The following is a 24,830-nucleotide window of genomic DNA, read 5'->3' as shown; positions in this document are numbered from 1 at the left end:
ACTGTTTTAAAGGAAAACTTGTTTAGTTGCTCATAGCAACCAATCAGATTACACCTTTCATTTTTCAGAGCTTGTTTGAAAAATGAAAAGGTGGAATCTGATTGGTTGCTATGGGCAACTAAGGCTACTTTGATACTCATGTTTTGGGCGGATCCATCATGGATCTGCAAAAACGGATCCGTTACAATAATACAACCGCATGCATCCGTCATGAACGGATCCATTTGTATTATCTGTACATTGCCAAGACGGATCCGTCATGAACTCCATTGAAAGTCAATGGGAGACGGATCCGTTTTTTATTGTGCCAGATTGTGTCCGAGAAAACTGATCCGTCCCCATTGACTTACATTGTGTGCCAGGATGGATCAGTTTGGCTCAATTTAGTCAAGCAGAATGGAGACGGAACGGAGGCAAACTGATGCATTCTGAGCAGATCCTTTTCCATTCAGAATGCATTATGGCAAAACTGATCTCAAAAACGGAAAGCCAAAACGCGAGTGTGAAAGTAGCCTAAGCCAGTACTACTTTACACCAGTTTTGATAAATCTCCCTCCATGACTTAAAAACGCTCTTATGTCGCCTGTATTGGTTGTCGCCCCTCAGTCCTGGACTCCTGATCCTCCCAGTTATACAATCCCTTGCTCTGGTGTGGCTGAGAACTGGGCATATTTGCAGTCCAGGATCTCGGGAAAGCTGAGTGTCCATTCCATCCATCTATCCTAAGAATTGCCTCATAAAGTTTTAACGTAGGGAGAAACTTCTATTTAATTTCTCCTGCAGTTAATCCCACCCAAGTGAGACAAGTGTACCGTGAAATAATCCGTGACACGTCTCCTGCCTGACAGCTCCATTCATCCCCACGCCCGCGAGTTCCGCTCCACAACATCTGGATCTCTTTTTCCATCCTCCAGGAAATCTGATAAGAAATCTCTTTTTAATAAAGATGTCAGCGAATTGGAACAATTCTATTTTTGGGGGGTTGTCATCCATTTTGCCTTATACGGGGTTCTTGGTATTGAGGATATTTAAAGGGCAATGTTATTTTGCAAAGGACTTGGCATAAAAATAGTTGTTGGGAAGTGAGAACAAAGGACAGAGCCGCCTCTATTGAGGAGACGCTGGCACAAGACACCGAGCAGCACTACAAGACGTGCCCAGCCTGGATAAAACATGCAAATCACTGCTGGGGCACCAAGCCTAAACCAAGATGAAGACAGAGCGAGCGGGCGACCTACGGGCTCTGAGCTGCCCAACTCTCCATCACCTACTATGGCTGCTGGCCGTCTATACAGGTGAGAAGCTGGTACACTGCCTGCTAATAGATTGTAAGCTCTTGAGTCAAGACTCTTCCCTCTTTAGTTGATATGTTGTTTGGTGTCTTGCAAGACATACTGGCAGAAAGTAAAGGAGTGTTCACATGCAGCAGCTGATGCATGCAGTCACTACTGTGTAGAAATATTTGCAAAGACAGGTGCACTCTGCGGTCTTACTAAACCCTCAAACTGATGTTAAAATTGAGAGATTAGCCAACATATCCTAATATGGAGGTCATGTCTGAGCCGAGCGCAGTGCCAAGGTTTCTCAAGTAGCTCGGGTCCTAACACTCTCCTACCTGTGCCGTATGGGCAATACCAGGGGCCAGTAGGCGAATTACAGGAGCGTAAGGTCCGACTTGCAGACAACTCACCAGTTACCGCTCAAGAATGGCTAATATGGCCCAGGCCTCGCAGGTGCACCTAAATGTAGCCTGTGGATGGAAAACATTTAAATTGGAGTTTATACACCTCCAGGCATCGCTATATACAAACAAACTGAAAAAATGGCGTGGTGTTAAACAGGCAGGAAGTGCTCAAGCCCATATGCAGTTGTGCATGTATATACAGGGGAGCAGATCCTGCACTTGTGGCCCGTTGCTAATGGCGATCCTCGGGTATTGCCCATACGGCACAGGTAGGTGAGTGTTAGGACCCGAGCTACTTGAGAAACCTTGGCGCGGTGCTTGGGCTCAGACATGTCCTACATAGTAGGATATGTTGGCTAATCTCTCAACATCAGTTTGAGGGTTTAGTAAGACCACAGAGTGCACCTGTAATTGCATATATTATTATATTGGTTATCACATCCACATAATTACTATCTTGTGTAGGATGTTTATTGTGGTACTTGTGGTCCGCTGCGGGCATCCTCCACTGTATGGAATATACAATATATCCAGTCCGTCAATTGTGATGGTTTATCGATGCCTGTCTCGGGCGTGTTGTGGGTTCAATTCACACGAAGTAAAATGCAGTATATATGTATGAGGCCGCGCGTTTTTCTTCAACACAACTTATCACAGGTATTATCACTTTCCCACAGTGGAATCGAGTCTCACAGACGTCTTCTATCATAAAACATCCTGTGAAACATCAGAAAAGGTGCACTGATAGTGAAGCCTTATACAATACCGCTATATCTTTGCCAGTATACTCACAAACACAAGCTGTTATCGTGAGCCTACAGATAGCAGAAATTCCTCCCCATAGTGAAGTACCGTAAGTCACAATAGATATAAATGGATTTCTTATACTTATAAGACTTCTATAAAACAAGCATAAAATATATAAAACTCCAGCGTCCTTTCACAACCCGACCCGGGTTTCGCTCCTTTGGCTTCGTCAGCTGATAACAGCGAAGATAGAAACAGAAAAAGGAAGCAGATCTACATCTACCTGATGTGCCTACATTCCGCTTGTGTTTGTGAGTATACTGGCAAAGATATAGCGGTATTGTATAAGGCTCCATTCACACGTCCGCAAATGGGTCCGCATCCGTTCCGCAATTTTGTTGAATGGGTGCGGACCCATTAATTCTCTATGGGGACGGAAAGGATGCGGACAGCACACAGTGTGCTATCCGCATTTGCGGAGCGCAGCCCTAATCTTCCGGTCCGCAGCTCTGCAAAAGATAGAACATGTCCTATTCTTCTCCGCAGCTGCGGACAAGAATCGGCATTTCTATAGGGGGTGCCGGCCGGGTGTGTTGCGCATCCGCAATCTGCGGGTCCGCAACACACCACGGATGTGTGAATGGACCCTAAACGGTGCTTCACTATCAGTGCACCTTTTCTGATGTTTCACTCAATTCCACTGTGGGAAAGTGATAATACCTGTGATAAGTTGTGTTGAAGAAAAACGCGCGGCCTCATACATATATACGGCATCCTCCACTGTATGAATTTTTGCTGGAGATCGCCATTAGCAACAGGCACAAGTGCAGGATCTGCTCCCCTGTATATACATGCACAACTGCATATGGGTTTGAGCACTTCCTGCCTGTTTAACACCACGCCATTTTTTTTTGGTCACTACTGGAAATTAAGGGGTTTCTAATATGTATTGGAGCAGATTCAGCAATACTAGAGCAAAACATGGAGGTGTTTCTAGAGCGACCAATCAGATCCCAGCTCTCATTTTTCAGAAGCCATTTAGAAAATGAAAGGGACAACGTGTTTGGTTGCTGTAGGGAGTTCATCGGTTGCTATGGGAAGCAGCTTACACCCTGATCTAGTTCTGTTCACACTTCTGACAGGCTTGTTACAGGGGATCAGTGTACCCCAACACCCGCATATGAAAATAACCACCAAAGTGTATCAAAATGTATCTTTATTTAAATATTAAGATTAAAATATAAACTACATGTATAGATGGGCAAAGACAAATATCCACATAAGGCCGAATGGACACGGCCGTGTTCCGCGGCCGAGAGCGGTCTGTGGTATGCCGGGCTGGATTCCTGATCAGAGCAGGAGCGCACGGCGTCATTGGTTGCTATGACGCTGTGCGCTTCATGTCGCCGCTGCACTACAGTAATACACTATACGAGCAACTATAGCAACCAATGACGCCATGCGCTCCTGCTCTGAACAGGAATCCAGGCCAGGATACCACGGACAGCTCTCAACCGCAGAACAAGGACGTGTGCATTCGGCCTAAAGAGTATGCCAGCAAGAAGGGGGGGGGGGGGGGGGGGTCAATGCTAGTACAAGATAGAATAAACAGTCGCCATGTGGTTAACCTTCCTACCAAACCACAAGGTGATTATTTTTAGATGCGGGTGTTGGGGTGTACCTGATAGGAGTTGCTTGTTATAGGCACCGTTTTTTTATATTTTAGGCTCATTTGAAGCTCCCATTGTGTTTTAGGTCTGATTGGTTTAGTGGGACAGCTCGGAGTCCTGTTTGGGCTCGGTTCACCCTAGGCCCAGTAATTTCCTGTAACAGGAGGGGAACAATGAGAATAACAGAAGTGTCGCATTTGGCACGTAACTAAACCGAACGGCACCAAACATACCCCATTGACTATAATAGAGTCTGTTCGGTTTCCGTTCTGCTACACATGCAGCGTTTTTTGTCTGGCCAATTCCCACCATATTTGCCGGGTAGCGGCTGGATCATCATAAGGGTCCATTCACACATTCGTGTGTGTTTTGCGGATCCACAGAGCCGCAAAACACGGACACCGGCAATGTGCGTTCCGCATTTTGCGGACCGCACATTGCTGGCACTAATAGAATATGCCTATTCTTGTCCGCAATTTGCGGACAAGAATAGGCATGTTCTATTTTTTTCGGGAACGGAAATGCGGACCTGTAAGTGCGGGTCTGCATTTCCGGATCGGGCCGCACAATTCATAGAAATGAATGGGTCCGCAATTCCGTTCTTCAAAATGCAGAACGGAATTGCGGATGTGTGAATGGAGCCATATAGTCAGTGGGGTTGGTGTGCATTAGACTAACATCTGGCAATGCTCGACACAGAGACCCCGGCAGGCTGTTCTCTGCCGTATAAATCTGCCAGAACTATACCGCGAGTATGAAAGAAGCCTTACACTTTGAAGTGGATCGTTGCAGACACTGTTATAGGGAAAAGATCAGTGATGGAGAACCTTTTAGAGACGAGTGCCCAAACTACAATCCAAAACCCACTTATTTATTGCAAAGTGCCAACACGACAATTTAACCTTAATACTACAGTCTAATATACTATATCTTCCATGTACTTTATCATTTAGGCTACTTTCACATTTGCTTTCGGGGCTCCGCTTGTGAGTTCCGTTTAAAGGCTCTCACAAGCGGCCCCGAATGCATCCGTCCAGCCCTAATGCATTCTGAGTGGATGCGGATCCGCTCAGAATGCATCAGTCTGGCAGCGTTTGGGCTCCGCTCCGCTCAGCAGGCGGACACCTGAACGCCCATGTGAAAGAGGCCTAATAGCCTGCCTACAATGTGCTGTTCATAGTGCGCCCTGCGCTGATGAATGTCAGGAAAAGTCTAATGCATATTGGTACAATATATGAAAGGGTGCCTGTTTATCTCTATATATCGTATTGGTACACCATAGACTTTTTCCAGGGCGTGAGTGCCGCCTCTGGCACCCGTGCCATAGGTTCACCACCACTGATATAAGAGAAAGCTGGTACTGATTTGTAGGCACTGTGGCTATGACTGGTATGGGGCACTGTGTTCGGTACTAATATGGGCCACTATACTGCCCATGATGTCAAGCACTGTGGCCGGTACTAATATAGGCCACTATACTGCCCATGATATCAAGCACTGTGGTCTGTACTAATATGGGGCACTACGCTTTCAATGATATTGAGCGTTCTAGCTGGTGCTGATATGGGGCACTATACTGACATCATACTGATATCAAGCACTACAGATGGCACTGATATGGGAGCACTGTAGCTGACAATGAATCAAGCACTGTGGCTGGCACTAATATGGGGCTACTATAGCTAGCAATGATATATGTCTGACACTGACAAAAACTAAAACATGGTGTTGATCATTTGTCATTCAGTGTTAAATTTGCAACTGTTGGCAGTGCTCACTTTACTATGCTATATCTCCTCTTTACGATGCTGTGTCTCCTCTTTACTATGCTGTGTCTCCTCTTTACTATGCTGTGTCTCTTCTTTACTATGCTGTGTCTCCTCTTTACTATGCTGTGTCTCCTCTTTACGATGCTGTGTCTCCTCTTTACTATGCTGTGTCTCCTCTTTACTATGCTGTGTCTCTTCTTTACTATGCTGTGTCTCCTCTTTACTATGCTGTGTCTCTTCTTTACTATGCTGTGTCTCCTCTTTACTATGCTGTGTCTCCTCTTTACTATGCTGTGTCTCCTCTTTACTATGCTGTGTCTCTTCTTTACTATGCTGTGTCTCCTCTTTACTATGCTGTGTCTCTTCTTTACTATGCTGTGTCTCCTCTTTACTATGCTGTGTCTCCTCTTTACTATGCTGTGTCTCCTCTTTACTATGCTGTGTCTCTTCTTTACTATGCTGTGTCTCCTCTTTACTATGCTGTGTCTCTTCTTTACTATGCTGTGTCTCCTCTTTACTATGCTGTGTCTCCTCTTTACTATGCTGTGTCTCCTCTTTACTGTGCTGTGTCTCTTCTTTACTATGCTGTGTCTCCTCTTTACTATGCTGTGTCTCCTCTTTACTATGCTGTGTCTCCTCTTTACTATGCTGTGTCTCCTCTTTACTATGCTGTGTCTCCTCTTTACTATGCTATGTCTCCTCTTTACTATGCTGTGTCTCTTCTTTACTATGCTGTGTCTCCTCTTTACTATGCTGTGTCTCTTCTTTACTATGCTGTGTCTCCTCTTTACTATGCTGTGTCTCCTCTTTACTATGCTGTGTCTCGTCTTTACTATGCTATATCTCGTCTTTACTATGCTGTGTCTCCTCTTTACTATGCTGTGTCTCCTCTTTACTATGCTGTGTCTCCTCTTTACTATGCTGTGTCTCCTCTTTACTATGCTGTGTCTCCTCTTTACTATGATGTGTCTCCTCTTTAGTATGTTGTGTCTCGTCTTTACTATGCTATATCTCGTCTTTACTATGCTGTGTCTCCTCTTTACTATGCTGTGTCTCCTCTTTACTATGCTGTGTCTCCTCTTTACTATGCTGTCTCCTCTTTACTTTGCTATGTTTCCTCTTTACTATGCTATGTCTCCTCTTTACATTGCTGTGTCTCCTCTTTACTATGCTATGTCTCCTCTTTACTATGCTATATCTCCTCTTTACTATTCTATGTCTCCTCTTTACTGTGCTATATCTCCTCTTTACTATGCTGTGTCTCCTCTTTACTATGCTGTCCTGTAACAGGTGCTGTTTATTGTAGCTGCTTTAACACGCCTGATGATGCACAAACCCCTATAATTGTGCAGAAACGCGTCAGGTGGGATGTTTTTGGCTATTTGGTGTATAACTACAGCAGAGTTTAGTACAGGAACTAATGTGAAGGGAGTCAATATGAGGGAGTTGGCAACTGATAAACTAGTCAGCGAGATTTCTCTCAGGCTCTATCTCACAGGAATCGGTCCTGCTGTTAGCCTGTGTGACCAATCGTTGGCCAGAAACTGGATTTCATTTAGTGGATAATTAATAAAGCTATTGTTATTCTAATCAGGCTATATACAAATGACACTGATATAGAGGCACAGTGGCCAGTGACTGGTGCTGATTTAGGGGCCCAGTGGCTGTCACAGCTATAAGAAGCAATGTGGCTATTATTGTTATGAGGTACTGTGGTTAGAAATGTTATGGGGGCACTGTGACTATTACTATTGTGGGGACACTGTGACTATTACTATTGTGGGGACACTGTGACTATTACTATTGTGGGGACACTGTGACTATTACTATTATGGGGGCACTGTGGCTATTACTGTGGGCACTGTGGCTGTCACTGTTATGGCAGTACTGTGACTATAACTATTATAGGGGCACTGTGACTATTACTATTGTAGGGGCACTGTGACTATAACTATTATAGGGGCACTGTGACTATTACTATTATGGGGGCACTGTGGCTATTACTGTGGGCACTGTGGCTGTCACTGTTATGGCAGTACTGTGACTATAACTATTATAGGGGCACTGTGACTTTCTATTATGGGGCACTGTGACTATTACTGTGGGCACTGTGGCTGTCACTGTCTTGGCAGTACTGTGACTATAACTATTTTGGGGACACTGTGACTATTACTATTATGGGGGCACTGTGGCTGTTATAGCAGTACTGTGAAGGACCCTATTGTGCCAGGTAACTGCATGTTTATGCTCTGTACAGGATTTATATATGGGTGTTTTTTTGTGTGTATTTTTTACTTTAGAAAACAAGAAGTGTTCCTGCAGAGGTGACTGTTGTTCTGGCTGACTGCCCCAGCTACCCCCACTGTCCCTGAGCTCCTGGGCCGCCATGCCTCATGCTCGGGGCAGTGCCCAGTATTGAGCAGAGCCTCTGATGCAAGGACAGACGTCCACAGGATTTAGCCGATTTTTATCTTACACAATAAGCTGGATTCAGCCTCGGAGCAGCAGGTGGGGGGGGGGGAGGTACTGGCGCTGGTCCAACTGTCTCGTTCACCAAATCTTCCAGCCACTTGATATATGGCCTGTTCTCTGTATTGTTTCCCAGTGCTGTCTTTATTGGAGGCTGTCCAGATTTGCTGCCAAACAAACTTCCTGAATTGAGGGAACCTAGCACCGGTGACAACTAGGAGAACATAAATTGTAACTGCAGGGTGAGGGTCTTGCTTTATCTCAGCGGCTTGCCAGGCTCCTCCCCGTACTTTAGGCCCCTCCCCTTAGCTTATGTAACATAGTACATAAGTACATAAGGCCGAAAAAATACATTTGTCCATCCAGTTCGGCCTGTCATCCTGCAAATTGAGCTGTGCAACTTTTTGGAATAAAAAATCTATCAATTTATTAAGATGTACATGTACTACGCCAGTCTTAGGGGGCTGCCACACCTCGTGGCTGAGCTGCATTATTGGTGCAGCAAAAAAACACACACAAAAAATGCATGCAGTTTTTGCAACAACATACCGCGTTTACGGTGCGTTTTCTTCTAGCAAAAGGAAAACACAGCAAACTTAGAGGGGTTTTCCAGGATGTTGATACTGATACCTATCCTTAGATCATCAGCTGTTTGATATGGCACCGGCGCTTCTGTGAGCATTACGGCCTTCTCCTTTTGCGTAATGGGTGCGGACCTATTCATTTCAATGTGTGCTGTCCACATCCGTTGCTCCGTTCCGCTGCCCCGCAAAGAAGATAGAGCTTAACCTATTCTTGTCTGTTTTGCGTGGAAGAATAGGCATTCCGCAAATTGCAGAACGCACATGGGCGGCATACGTGTTTTGCAAAACACAGTGCGGTCGTGTGAATAAGCCCTAAACACAGGTATGTTGTAAAAACCGCATGCGTTTTTTGGTGTGTTTTTTCTTTTGCTGCACCAATAACGCAGCACAGCCATGATGTGTGGCAGTACCCTTATGGTGCCCTGCACACAGTGCAGATTTGTGCACAGAGAATCTGCAAAAAATCTGCACCAAAACCGCACATAAATCTTCACTATTTATCATGGTTTTGACACATTTTTTACGCGTTTTTTTATGATTTTTGGTGCGGATTTGATGCAATTTTGCCGCAGATCTCACCATTCCATTGAAAAGGATGAAATCCACATAAAAACGTAAAGTTTTTTGTCCATCTGAAACCATTTATGCTTGGAAGTGGCCTGATCAGCGCCTGACCCCATTATAGTGAAAGGGGATCCGGCAGTGAACTGTAGAATCTGGCAATATAGTAACCAGCTATCAAAAGCTGTTAAGACTTTACTGCAGTGAGGGACACTGTTAAGACACCCTACACAGCTGGACACAACCTGGCCAGTCGTATCTCTAAAACCCTGTATCCTTCAGTGGACATTACATCCACCATTGAAAGAATACGATTGCCTGCTATAGATTCTGCAAGAAGAGACTAGAGACAGATAGACAGGGAAGAGGCCATAACTCCAATCCTTGCCTATATCCATACATCGTCATGGGAAGAATTGCACAGTGCACAGTTTGAACTGTGTTTATGTTTTGCTATTGTTGGATGGACTACAACTCCTATTTCCCACTTCAGTAAAGATAGGTTTATTGTGCTACATCTGGCCTAGTTACTGATGACCTGCCTTGCAACCATACAAACACTTAACATCAAGAGAAACCCAGCATCCAGGGAAAGAAAGGGGACTCCCTGCTTTTTGCTGCACTGGCCCTAGGGAGCAACAGAGTGAGGAAAGCCACTGTGATTATCAACCCATTGACTCCCCGTCATGCAATCACAGAGTGCCGATGGTTGCCAGCACCCAGAAGCCTTACAAAACCCTCCAGGACTGCCATGTACGGATACCTATGAGGCCAAGCACCCAGACTGGTTCTCATAGGCAACTGTCAGTGTAATACTGACACTTTCAATACAGTATGTCACTTCTCTGGGTTTTCATATATTATTTCACCCGGGCTGACTTTTCACACTGGCACCTGCTGGGCACAACATTTTGGGCACTGAAATGCCATATCTGGGGAAAAATGTAAATTTTCACTTTGCAGAATCTAATGTGCAATAAAAAAAAAATTAAGCACCCGTGGAGTCAAGTTCACTCCACCCCTCAATAAATATCTTAAATGGGTTATCCTACAACTAATGTAAAAAATGAAAATCAGACATCATACAGTACATAACAAGCTAGAACCAGCCGTGTACCTCACATGGGTCCAGAGATCTCCCCATTCATTTCTCTGCTAGATTTACACTGACGAGCAAAATGGTAACAATGTTTTGAACTTTTTACTTCCAGGCTCCATATCTCACCATCCACTACACCTTCGAATGTGTGACTATCTTTATTTTATAGACAATCATCTTGGCTATCTCACACATAAATTGGACTTGCAATTATTTAGAATATGATTAGTTATGCAGATTCCTGTCATTTAACTGCATTGTTGCTGTTTTGCTCTTAAAAATCAAAATTTAATTTTTTGGGGTATTTTGTAAATCCACCTTTTGGCTTTCAAGACTGCCTTAATCCTTCTGGGCATGCTCTCCATCAGATTCAAGCATGTCGACTGAAATCTGTCCCCAGGTCTCTTCTACACATTCCCAATGTTGGTGCATACTGGTCGACTCACTTGAGTACGAATACAGCTTTTTCTTTAACTCTACCCACAAGTGTTTGATTGGTTTGAGGTCTGGGGACTGTGGGGGCTAATCCAGCACCTCTACTTCATTGTCATTGACCCATTTCTTCACCAATCTCAATGTATGCTTCAGGTCTTTGTCCTGCTGGAACACTATATCGTCCATTTCATACCCATAGTACTTGAGTGTAGGAAGTAACTTGTCTTGTAGGATACTCACATACAGCTCAGCATTGAGACCACCATCAATCCTGGTCAAGTATCCAATACCTTTAGCTGTGAAAAAACCCCATATCATCAGGCTTCCTCCACTGAACTTGACAGTTCCTTCAATTTCTCGATCCGTTAGCCCCCTTTTCCCTTGTTTCTTCCAGACCCATTTGCACTCATCAGAGCCGAGTCTATTGACTTTCATCTCATCGCTCCAAATCACCAATTTCCAATCTTCTATTGTCCACTGTGCGTTCTTTTTTGCAAACCCGAGCCAACTCTTCTTATGATGATATTGAAGTCGAGGCTTCTTGTAATTTTTAATTTTATGTTCCAATCTTGGGTACTGGTACCTCAGGGGCTCTGCAAATGTGACATGACCACCTATGGTGTGTTGCCGTATTCTGCATCAAATGGGTAACCAATTGTGGGGTACTTTTTCTCCTAAGTTCTAATCCTTGTGAAAATGAAAAATCTGGGGCTAAAGCAACAGTTTATTGGAAAAAAATGTAATGTTTAATTTTCACATCCATATGTATCTAAATTCTTCGAAAACACTCACTACACCCCTCGATAAATTTCTTCAGGGGTGTAGTTTCCAAGATGGGGTCACTTTTTGGGGTTTACACTGTAGAGGTATGTCAGGTTGTCTTCAAATGCAACATGGAACCCAAAAACCATTCCAACAAAATCTACCCATCAGACGGCAATGCCACTCCTTCCCTTCCGAGCCCTGCGGTGTGCCCATACAGTAGTTTACAACCATATATGGGCTGGGTTAAATTTTTTGCTTCCATAGCCAAGTGTCTCTACATTCTGTGAAATGCTTGTGGGGTCAAAGAGCTAACATCCCTTGAAAGTTCCTTCAGGAATGTAGTTTCCCAAATGGGGTAACTTTTTTGGACTTTCACTGTAGGAGTACCTCAGGGTCTCCTCAAATGCAACATGGCGGCCAAAAACCTTTCTAGCAAATCTGCTATCCAAAAGACACATGGCGCTCCTTCTCTTTCAAGCATTACTGTGTGCCCATATAGCAGTTTAGGACCAAATATAGGGTGTTTCTGTAAACTGATGAATTAGGGTAATACACATTAAAGTTTCTTTTGCTGTTAACCCTTGCTGTGTTACAGAAAAAAATGGATTACAATGAAAAATCTGCACAAAAAATGAAATGTTGCTTTAATTCCTGTGCACACTTAAAGAGTTAACAACGTTTCTAAAATCAGTTTTGAATAATGACAGGTGTAAGTTCTAAAATTGGTCATTTATGGGTGATTCCTATTATGAAGCCCTTCAAAGTCACTTCAAAACTGAACTTGTCCTTAAAGTTAGTTTTAGATATTTTCTTGAAAATTTGAACAATTGCTAAAGTTCTAAAGGGCGTATTCCATGGGCAGATTTTCTGCCCGATGATCACTAATGAGCGTTCGTATGCTTAAAAATCATTGTTTGCCTGCGGCAGATCTTGCTGTTTAATTACGATCTGCCGCTGGTAAACCACTAGACAGCATGGAGTCGAGCGATGGCATAGAGATCGCTCCTCCCTATGCTGTGGGGGAGATCACATGTAACAGCAGAGGTCTCCTCCTCCTAAGGAGCAGGCGATTGCGAGAAGGGAAGCTTCCCTCCCGACAATTGTCTGCCTGATCAGGGTGTCTAATACATCCTTAAAGGGGTTGTCCGACCATGCCCCGATTACTATCACCCTAGAAGAGCAATTTCAATCCACCAGACCCCCTATTTGGAGGAATAATACATTTCTCTTTAATAACCCAACCCACGTCTCTGAGCTTTCTGCACAGCTGGATGAATTCTTCCAATTTAACAAAGGTTCAGTTTCTAATAAATTTATCTTATGGCAAGCCCATAAAGCGTATATACGAGGCTCTCTAATTAAACTGAACTCTGTTGTGAGGAAGCGCAGAGAACGAGACATCGCACAAACCTTAGAATGTATCGCCAAACTGGAAGCTACTAATAAACTGGCCCCAACATATCTGTGCTCCAATGAGCTTAGAGAGGCACGTAACAAGCTTAGCAGCCTACTTCTTAAAAACTATCATAAATCTCTTCTAAGACTTCGCTCTAGATACTATCACCAAAGCAATAAAGCTGGCAGACTTCTAGCACAACAACTAAAATCTCAACAATCAAAATCTAAGATTCCACATTTGCTACACCCCGAAACCAAAGCAAAATTGACGGACCCCCGAGACATTGCTAACCAATTTAAATTATACTACCAGTCGCTTTATAATTTAAAGGAGTCTACTCCTCTTCCCGGCGATTACTCTACGCTAGTGGAGAATTTTCTCTCTCACGCATCTCTCCCGACTCTCTCTCCGACACAATTACAGTCCCTCAATACACAATTCTCGTTAGCTGAAATTGAAAAGGTCATCAAATCCCTAAAGATGGGTAAGTCCCCAGGTCCTGATGGACTCTCTAACGAATATTTTCGCCACTTCCAGAGCACTCTTGCTCCCTACTTGCTTGAAATATTTGAGTTAGTGCAAGACGGCCACCCCTTCCCCCCAGACATGTTGGAAGCACTAGTAGTTACTATCCCGAAACCGGGGAAAACCCCAGACGTTCCTCAGAACTTCCGCCCCATATCGCTGCTTAATTCTGACGTGAAAATTTTCGCCAAAATTATTGCTAATAGATTAGCTCCACTCCTCCCCTCTCTGGTCCACCCTGACCAGACTGGGTTTGTGAGTGGCCGACTGGCGTCTGATAACACTCGACGGATTGTTATTTATTCAATTATGCTGAGGTGCATGGCCTCCCAATGCTTGCGGTTACATTGGATGCGGAAAAGGCATTCGACCGCCTGCATTGGGACTACGCATTTTCTACTCTTCGCCAGATGGGTTTTTCAGGACAGATTTTGCAGTCTATCTACAGCTTATATTCCTCTCCAGCGGCGAAAGTCTGGGTTAATGGGGTGGTGTCAGAACCGTTTGAAATTACTAACGGAACAAGACAGGGATGCCCCCTGTCTCCCTTATTGTTTATCCTGGCGTTGGAACCCCTGGCACAATCCATAAGAAACTCACCTTCAATAGCCGGAATAGATATAGGTGGCAGATCCCATAAGATCACACTTTATGCGGATGATATTATCCTTACATTGACCAACCCCAGTAACTCGTTAGACGCTGCTATAGACATTATCTCACATTATGGGTCTCTTTCCTATTATAAAATCAATGGCGCCAAATCTCAAGCTCTACCTATCAACATCCCGCCGGATGAGGTTGCCTCCCTGAAATCCTCCCAAGACTTAGACTGGCAAACTTCGGAAATCCCATACCTAGGGGTTAAGATAACCTCTCCGTGTTCCTTGCTCTACAATAGAAACTACCCCCCCCCCTTCTTGATACCATGATAAAAGATCTTGGCGGTTTTTCTATGAAGGCTTTATCCTGGGTAGGAAGAGTGGCATCGTTTCAAATGATGACACTCCCCAAATTCATTTACATATTTTGTGCCCTCCCAATCCCAATCCCTATGACATTCTTTAAAAAAGCACAGATGACCTTGGGTAGGTACATTTGGGGTCCAACCAAGCCGAGAGTAGCACGGACGCTATTATCCAAAAAGAAGCAAGTGGGCGGACTAGGCCTCCCAGATATCAGAGATTATTTTCAGGCGGTGGCACTCTCCTTTGCCCGTGAATGGTGGTCCCCTGATATCAGTAAAGCCTGGATCCAGATTGAACAACACACCATCAAACGAGCCTCATTGAGAGACTACCTGATTCATCTGTTGTGGAGCCCAGCTAGGTCAGGTGAGGGTCTACTGACAATGAGACTAGCTAGCAGCCTATGGTCTTCCATACATAAATCACAGAGGGATAGTGTGGCCACTCTCCTCCCGCAAGCCACTTTAGGAACAATAGAACTGACTATCCCTGACATTAACTTGACAGTCTGGCGAGAGAGGGGTATCACTTCTGTCTCTCAGATCATGTCGAATGGCTCTCTTCTCCCCTTTGAATCCATTCATAGCCTGTTCGCGTTGCCGCATACAGAATTTTATAACTTCCTTAGAATTAGACATTTCATTGCCAAGATCACGCAGAATCCACCCTCCATAAACTCTGATATATGGAGACTGTTCCGCTCCCCGTCTCTTTTTAAAAAGCACACTACGCGCTATGTGTATGATGTTCTGGGGGAAAAAGCTACTTTTACCAAAACTTTACCCATCACAAAATGGGAAGCAGAATTGGGGGAAACCTTTCCTGATGAACATTGGTCTCAAGCCATTAGATTCCTTACCTCCAATTTCAAATGTGTTTCCCACTATGAAGCAGGGCTGAAGACCCTCTTGCACTGGTACTTCACTCCACAGAGACTACACAAGATTTACCCTTCATCCTCCCCCCAATGTTGGAGGGGGTGTGGAGCTAGAGGCTCATTACTCCATATCTTATGGACGTGCCCCATACTTACCCTGTACTGGCGCAGTGTTTTTGGCCTGATCACGGAGATAACTTCTCAGGTTGTTAACCCCCGGCCTGAACTGGCTCTTTTATTTTTAGGCATACATGGTATACCCCCTGAATGCAGGAACCTTGTTGGACACATACTACTTAGTGCTAAATTAGTTATCACACGGTACTGGAAGCAAACAGCTCCACCTGATATAGCAGAGGTTATTCTAGAGATTAACAAATCCTGTAGGTATGAAAACCTAATACCTGCCTCTATTCTACCGTTGAAATCTAGGTTGCTCACTTGGAGCCCATGGCTCAATAATTCTAATTATTCACCCTGAACTATAGAAGATTACTAGGCCTGAATTGAAACTTGAATGTAGCAATATGAACAAGATAGAAGGGCCCTTTGAATCAGGACGAACTGAGATTAGACTGCCTCACTCCCCCCCTCTTTCCTTCCTGGTCTTCCCTCACCCCCTTCTACCCTTTATACATCCTTAAAGGGGTTGTCCAGGTTCAGAGCTGAACCGGACATACCCATAATTTCACCTAGGCAACCCCCCTGATGTTAGCATCGGAGCATGAAATGCTCTCCTTTGCCCTGCACTGAATCGCGCAGGGCAAAGGCATTTTCTGGAATTCCGGTCACGGCTAGGGCAGAGCTAAAGCCGGCCCATCAGAGCTGGTGACGTCACCAAACACACTGCTGGGTGGAAGCCTCTGCTGAACCTGGACATACCCCCATTTTCACCCAGGCAGCCTCCCTGACCCCGGACAACTCCTTTAAGTCTTCTAACATCCTAAAAAAATAAAATGATTCCTACATAAAGTAGACATATGGGGAATGTTAATTAATAACTATTTTTGAGGTATCACTATGCCTCTTAAAAGCTGAGAAATTCTAATTTAGAAAATAGCTAATTTTCAGTAAATTTGGGATTTTTTTTATTTATCATATCGACATTTTAAAACATATCGTGAAGGATTATAATTGGTGTGCCACAAGGGAGAACCACCAGTGCCATCTTTGTCATATTGTATTTTTGAGTTTGGTTGTATCAGTAAGGCCTCATACACACGACCGTTCTGTTTTTTGCGGTCCGCAAACCGCGGATCCATAAAAAACGGAAGCCGTCCGTGTGCCTTCCGCAATTTGCGGAACAGAAGGCCCATTGTAGAAATGCCTGTTCTTGTCAGCAAAACAGACAAGAATAGGACATGTTATTTTTTTTTTTGCGGGGCTACGGAACGGAGCAATGGATACGGACAGCACACTGAGTGCTGTCTGCATCTTTTGCGGCCCCATTGAAGTGAATGGGTCCGCATCCGAGCCGCAAAAACTGCGGCTCGGATGCGGACTAAAACAACGGTCGTGTGCATGAGGCCTAAGGTCGTGTTCACATCACCTCTTAGCTTTCCGTTTTACTGATGCATCAGAAGAATAAAAAAAACTGATCCGCTATATTGAGCATCAGTTATGATCAGTTTCTGTCACTTCTGTCAGAGATCAATTATTTTTGACAGGAGAAAAAGTATTTTTTGCAGGATTTATTTCTCTTGTCAAAAATGACTGATCTCTGACGGAAGTGACATAAACTTCTGCAAACTGATCATAACGGATGCTCAAAATAACCGATCCGTTTAAAAAAAAAAAAAAACATTTCCTGTTCTTCTGACGGATCAGAAGAACAAAAAGCTAAACATTGATGTGAATACGGCCTAACATTTAATGGGGTCGTACCATCGTGCTGTTTTCACTACGACATAGTGCTGGCCCCAGGTTGCCAGGCGTATGGAAACAGCACAGTGAGCCGGCCCTCCGCTGTTTCCATAACTCTGATTGTAGTAAATGTAATCAGCATAGCAGAACAAGCTACATTGCTTCCCTAACTCCGGGAAACACACATGATCGGCCTAGATCCAACACTCAGCAGACACACGATAGGATTAGATACATCAATCATTAGACAGTATCACATATGATAGGCTTAGATACAGCAGACAGTATGACACATGACAGGCTTAGATACAGCCATCATCAGACAGTGTCATGCGTGAGAGGTAAAGATGGTAAAGAGCATGCAGCTGATAGTATCACACATGATAGGCTTAGATGCAGCAATGATTTCAGTATTACACATGGTAAGCTTAGATACAGCACTCAGCAGACAGTATCACACAACAGGCATAGATAGAGCACTCAGCAGACAGTATGACACATGGTAGGCTTAGATACAGCAATGATTAGATAGTGTCACACATGATAGACTTGGATACAGCAACGATTAGACAGTATCACACATAACAGGCATAGATACAGCACTCAGCAGATAGTATGACACATGGTAGGCTTAGATACAGCAATGATTAGATAGTGTCACACATGATAGACTTGGATACAGCAACGATTAGACAGTATCACACATAACAGGCATAGATACAGCACTCAGCAGACAGTATGACACATGGTAGGCTTAGATACAGCAATGATTAGATAGTGTCACACATGATAGACTTGGATACAGCAACGATTAGACAGTATCACACATGATAACATGCACGCTCTTAGCAGCACAATATTATTTTATGATGAAACTGTAACATTTAATTTATTTTTTCTGTTTTCTGCAGATGTAGTTGAGGTTGTGAACATCACCAGTCACATCCAGCACATCCATGGAACCTATGGGAAATCAGCCCTGCTGTCGGTTCAGTACAGCAGCTCCAGCAGTGACAAACCAGTGGTCAAGTGGCAAGTGAGGAGAGAGAAACCCATCACTGTAGTGCAGTCTGTTGGCACCGATATTATTGGGAATTTGCGCCCGGATTACAAGGATCGGATACAGATCTATGAAAATGGCTCACTCCTGATCAGTAACCTGCTTCTGTCTGATGAGGGGATGTATGAGGTGGAGGTCTCTATAACGGATGACACGTTCACCGGAGAAAAATCCATCAATCTCACTGTGGACGGTAGGTTTAATCACTAGACTCAGCCCAACAAAGAGGGAAATGTATGTATGCGTTGCCCAAAGAGCCACAGAAAATTGCAATTTTTAGGGATGAACAGAGCTGACTACAGATAGCCTCAGTAACTGCCAGGAATCACCAGCTACAGTGTTCCTCCCTAACAGTGTCACACAGTCACTGCCTCCATAACATTACTAGCCACACTCAGTGCCCCCACATCCTAACTGGCCATAGTCAGTGCCCCCATATCATTACCGGCCACAGTCAGTGCCCCCATAGCGCTACCAGCTACCATGTCTACGTAACATTGCCAGGCACAGTCAGTGCTCTCATAAAATTACCAGCCAGTCAGTGCCTCAATACCATTATCAGCGAGTCAGTGCCTCAATACTATTATCAGCGAGTCAGTGCCTCAATACCATTACCAGCGAGTCAGTGCCTCAATAACATTACCAGCGAGTCAGTGCCTCAATAACATTACCAGCGAGTCAGTGCCTCAATACCATTATCAGCGAGTCAGTGCCTCAATACCATTATCAGCGAGTCAGTGCCTCAATACCATTATCAACGAGTCAGTGCCTCAATACCATTATCAGTGAGTCAGTGCCTCAATACCATTATCAACGAGTCAGTGCCTCAATACCATTATCAGCGAGTCAGTGCCTCAATAACATTACCAGCCAGTCAGTGCCTCAATAACATTACCAGCGAGTCAGTGCCTCAATACCATTATCAGCGAGTCAGTGCCTCAATACCATTATCAGCGAGTCAGTGCCTCAATACCATTACCAGCGAGTCAGTGCCTCAATAACATTACCAGTCAGTGCCTCAATAACATTACCTACCAGTCAGTGCCTCAATAACATTACCAGCCAGTCAGTGCCTCAATAACATTACCAGCCAGTCAGTGCCTCAATAACATTACTAGCCATACTGCTTACATAACACTTTCAGCCACAGTCATTACCTGCCTTAAAGTGTAGCTGTCATTCTATTTTTATTTTTGTAATGTGTAGGGGCAGTGATACTAACTTTTTTTGTAATATACTTTAATTACTGAAATCATACATTTCTATTAGAAAAATAGTACTAAAGTGGCCCATTTTGAGCCTTAGCAACGCTACCCTGTCTTCTGTTTACATAACACGGTCAGTGTTAGCAAGTCTCCATAGTTATGTAAACAGAAGACAGAGGAGCGTTGCTAAGGCTCAAAATGGGCCACTTTAGTGCTATTTTTCTAAGGCCGAATGCACGCGGCCGAGAGCGGTCCGTGGTAACACGGCCTGGATTCCTGTTCAGAGCAGCAGCGCACGGCGTCATTGGTTGCTATGACGCCGTGCGCTTCCTGCTGCCGCCGCAGTACAGTAATACACTGGTATAGATTACTGTACTGCTGCTCTGAACAGGAATCCAGGCCGTGTTACCACGGACCGCTCTCGGCCGCGCAATAGAAATGTGCAATTTCAGTAATTAAAGACTATTACAAAAATGATCAGTATCACTGCCCCTACACATTATACAAATAAAAATAAAATGGCAGTTACACTTTACCAGTACCAGCTGCAGTCAGTGCCGCTGTTTATGGCTGGGATTTCTATCAGTCTACGTATAATAAATCTTGTGGTCGTGTAATTCTGTTATCTGTTCTATCATCTCTGACCAGTTCCTGTATCTAAGCCTCGGGTGTCCACTCCTTCATCTACTGTCTTGGAGCTGACAGAGAACTTCACCATGAGCTGTGTCCATGATAATGGGACTAAACCACTTTACACCTGGCTGAAGGCTGGGAAGACATTGACTAATGACTCCAGGATTCTCTTGTCCCCTGACCGTCGAGTGATGACCATCACCAGAGTCGGAATATCTGATGATGACATTTATAATTGCCTGGTGGAGAATCCAGTCAGCAGTGGCCGTAGCGCTCCTATAAAACTAACTGTTTACAGTAAGTAACATTAATTTATAACAAACACATATAAATCATAAGTACTTAAAATATACATATAAAGTATATGTCCACCTCTAAACACCATTTTACAGTCTACATTATACTGTACTCCAGAGCTGCATTCACAATTCTGCTGGTTGTTATTGGAAACAATTAGAAAGCTTAACAACAGATACCCCCTAATGGCTTAGCTGGTCCTATAATCTCAGGGGGGGGGGCATTTAGTTGTTCCGACACAAGAAGACTGAACAACTCTTGGTATAAAGAGGTATAAAGCTGACACTTCTTCCCAGAATACAAAACACCAGAGCAAAAATACAGTGTTACATTCTCCCATTATACTGATCAGTGGTGTAACTTTAACTCACTAGGCCCCACATCAAATTTTGAATGGACATCTCCCCCCCCAGCAACCCCCTCCTCCCGTGCATCCCCCACATCTATGGCTAGTCAAGATAGCTCTCTCAGACCAGGCCAGGCAGGGACTCCGTCCGTTTTCTACATGTGTCTACTGTGTGTCATGTCACTGTATATAATGTCATTGTATAATACTGCTGAGGGGGCCCTGACAATAAAATCTTTTAGTCCTCCTCCTGGGTGGGCCCCTTCTGGGTTCGGACCCCATAGCAGCTGCTTAGCCTATAATGATATGCCATAACTTACCATACATTTTCCCACTGTAATGATATACCATAACTTACCAACTGGCTGAGTTCAAGCTCCAGGGACCCTTACTGATACCTATAAGGATAGATCAGGAGCAGAGAGGTCACGGGGGGTAGGACCACCACCATCCCTTACCCAATCAACATGTTTCATAGATAAGTTTAAGGCGTGCACCCTCTACCATAATGTATGTACATAGCCTTAGCAGGGGTTTACAGTAGAACACTCAGACCATCAATGAGGTGGTCTTGTTCCCTGTTGAGAGGCAACCAACATGAGTTCCCTCTTAAGTTTCCAAGCCCCCATGCACACATGACCGACTCCTGCACGCGTAACCAGAATCCTCTAGTTCTCCAGATCACTGGGAGGCATTAAAGGGGTTGTCCCATGAAACATAGTCTACAGTTTTCAAACCAGCATCTGAATCTGAATACTTTTGTAATTTGCATAGTGTTGGCAGCGGATTAGCGGATCAGATGTAGCACAAGGAACAGCAGGGTTTTATTCAGAAATAACAGCACAACATATGAATATCACTTTCAGTAAGATCAGAATCTCAGCACATCTGCTTCTGGCTTTCTTCTCTCTCAGCTCTCTCTCTGTACATGTGCAGCAAGTCTCCGCCCCCTCCTGCCTTTTCTTTTTAGCAGTACTTTATTAACAAGGTAACACTGTGTCTGGAAACAGACAATCACATAATGTAGTTGTTGCAATTACACAGAGTAATAAGCATTATTCCAACACCCCCACTAAACAACTACTTATCCTGTTAGTCCCATAGTTGGCTTGATTTTTTCAAGCTTGTACTTGGGTAGTGGTTTGCTTACTTGTCTGCAGAGAATTCCAACTGTTGCTGTGATATCTGGGCGAGTCATGTTTGCTGCATACAATAGTGCCCCCACTGTCTGTAACTTTGTGAGTTTCCATGTTTGAAGTTGATGAATGGATTCCATTTCCTTATCAGCATCTTTAATTCATTTCTGTCTTTCATGTATGGGTAATCGTTGCATCTCTTCCCATTGCTGTGGCTCTGACTCCAAAAGTATCTTGACCATGCATAAGGCAACTTTCACACTCGCGTTTTGTGCGGATCTGGGACGGATCCATTCAGATAATACAACCGTCTGCATCAGTTCAGAACGGATCCGTTTGTATTATCTTTAACATAGCCAAGACGGATCCGTCTTGAACACCATTGAAAGTTCATAGAGGACGGATCCGTTTTCTATTGTGCCATACTGTGTCAGTGAAAACAGATCCGTCCCCATTGACTTACATTGTGTGTCAGAACGGATCAGTTTGGCTCAGTTTCATCAGACAGACACCAAAACGCCTCAAGCAGCGTTTTGGTGTCCGTCTCCAAAGCTGAATGGAGACTGAACTGATGCTTTCTGAGCGGATCCTTTTCCATTCAGAATGCATTAGAATGCAAACTGATCCGTTTTGGAGCGCTTGTGGGAGCCCTGAATGGATCTCACAAACGGAAAGCCAAAACGCGAGTGTGAAAGTAGACTAAGATAACCGTTGGGATGCCTTTGTTTGATGTAGTTGATCTTCTGACTTGAGGTTGATCTGGTACTTCTGTTGTTTCTTCAGTTAAAGACTCTAACCAGATTGTTCTTGTTTAGGATGAACTATTGATGTGACATCATGAAACTTGAATGACACATGACCTCATCAATCACTGAGGGGGCAATTTATCATGAGGAGAATATTTGAAGTCAGTTTTGCTGGAGTCTGTGTTGGAGGACTTTGTGCCACATTTATCAAATGTCACATGCTTTTTGATAAACTTGACTTGTCCTTAAACCTAACACTTTTGTCTTGAAAAGCTGTGCCAGTTTTCCTACTCCACCCTCCTCCTGGAGTGAGATTGAGACTTTTTTGCGACTTTAACCACTTCAGCCCCGCTAGGTGAAACCCCCTTCATGACCAGAGCACTTTTTACACTTCGGCACTACACTACTTTCACCGTTTATCGCTCGGTCATGCAACTTACCATACAAATGAATTTTACCTCCTTTTCTTCTCACTAATAGAGCTTTCATTTGGTGGTATTTCATTGCTGCTGGCATTTTTACTTTTTTTGTTATTAATCAAAATGTAACGATTTTTTTGCAAAAAAATGACATTTTTCACTTTCAGCTGTAAAATTTTGCAAAAAAAACGACATCCATATATAAATTTTTCGCCATATTTATTGTTCTACATGTCTTTGATAAAAAAAAAATGTTTGGGCAAAAAAAAATGGTTTGGGTAAAAGTTATAGCATTTACAAACTATGGTACAAAAATGTGAATTTCCGCTTTTTGAAACAGCTCTGACTTTCTGAGCACCTGTCATGATTCCTGAGGTTCTACAATGCCCAAACAGTAGAAAACCCCCACAAATGACCCCATTTCAGAAAGTAGACACCCTAAGGTATTCGCTGATGGGCATAGTGAGTTCATAGAACTTTTTATTTTTTGTCACAAGTTAGCGGAAAATGATGATGATTTTATTTTTTTAATTTTTTCTTACAAAGTCTCATATTCCACTAACTTGCGACAAAAAATAAAAAATTCTAGGAACTCGCCATGCCCCTCACGGAATACCTTGGGGTGTCTTCTTTCCAAAATGGGGTCACTTGTGGGGTAGTTATACTGCCCTGGCAATTTAGGGGCCCAAATGTGTGAGAAGAACTTTGCAATCAAAATGTGTAAAAAATGACCGGTGAAATCCAAAAGGTGCACTTTGGAATATGTGCCCCTTTGCCTACCTTGGCAGCAAAAAAGTGTGACACATCTGGTATCGCCATACTCAGGAGAAGTTGGGGAATGTGTTTTGGGGTGTCATTTTACATATACCCATGCTGGGTGAGAAAAATATCTTGGTCAAATGCCAACTTTGTATAAAAAAATGGGAAAAGTTGTCTTTTGCCAAGATATTTCTCTCATCCAGCATGGGTATATGTAAAATAACACCCCAAAACACATTCCCCAACTTCTCCTGAGTACGGCGATACCAGATGTGTCACACTTTTTTGCTGCCAAGGTGGGCAAAGGGGCACATATTCCAAAGTGCACCTTTCAGATTTTGCAGGCCATTTTTTACACATTTTGATTGCAAGGTACTTCTCACACATTTGGGCCCCTAAATTGCCAGGGCAGTATAACTACGCCACAAGTGACCCCATTTTGGAAAGAAGACACCCCAAGGTATTCCGTGAGGGGCACTGCGAGTTCCTAGAATTTTTTATTTTTTGTCACAAGTTAGCGGAAAATGATGATTTTTTGTTTCTTCTCTTTTTTCCTTACAAAGTCTCATATTCCACTAACTTGCGACAAAAAATAAAAAATTCTAGGAACTCGCCATGCCCCTCACGGAATACCTTGGGGTGTCTTCTTTCCAAAATGGGGTCACTTGTGGCGTAGTTACACTGCCCTGGCAATTTAGGGGCCCATATGTGTGAGAAGTACTTTGCAATCAAAATCTGTAAAAAATGACCGGTGAAATCTGAAAGGTGCACTTTGGAATATGTGCCCCTTTGCCCACCTTGGCATCAAAAAAGT

At 43.8% G+C, this 24,830-nt stretch overlaps 1 protein-coding gene across 1 annotated transcript in view; it reads left to right on the top strand.

The window, feature by feature from the left end:
- Window positions 1-1,206: 1,206 nt before the first annotated feature.
- Window positions 1,207-24,830, top strand: part of HEPACAM (hepatic and glial cell adhesion molecule) — a 49,075-nt gene continuing 25,451 nt past the window's right edge. Inside the window, exons 1-3 of the mRNA XM_044278300.1 lie at window positions 1,207-1,295; window positions 18,327-18,668; window positions 20,329-20,610. Coding sequence (XP_044134235.1) covers window positions 1,211-1,295; window positions 18,327-18,668; window positions 20,329-20,610 — 709 coding nt within the window. The 5' untranslated portion in view covers window positions 1,207-1,210. The remainder of the gene's footprint in view (window positions 1,296-18,326; window positions 18,669-20,328; window positions 20,611-24,830) is intronic.

The sequence above is a fragment of the Bufo gargarizans genome, chromosome 2 (genome assembly GCF_014858855.1).
Source record: "Bufo gargarizans isolate SCDJY-AF-19 chromosome 2, ASM1485885v1, whole genome shotgun sequence".
Taxonomy (NCBI): domain Eukaryota; kingdom Metazoa; phylum Chordata; class Amphibia; order Anura; family Bufonidae; genus Bufo; species Bufo gargarizans.
This window is presented reverse-complemented; position numbering and strand designations above follow the sequence as displayed.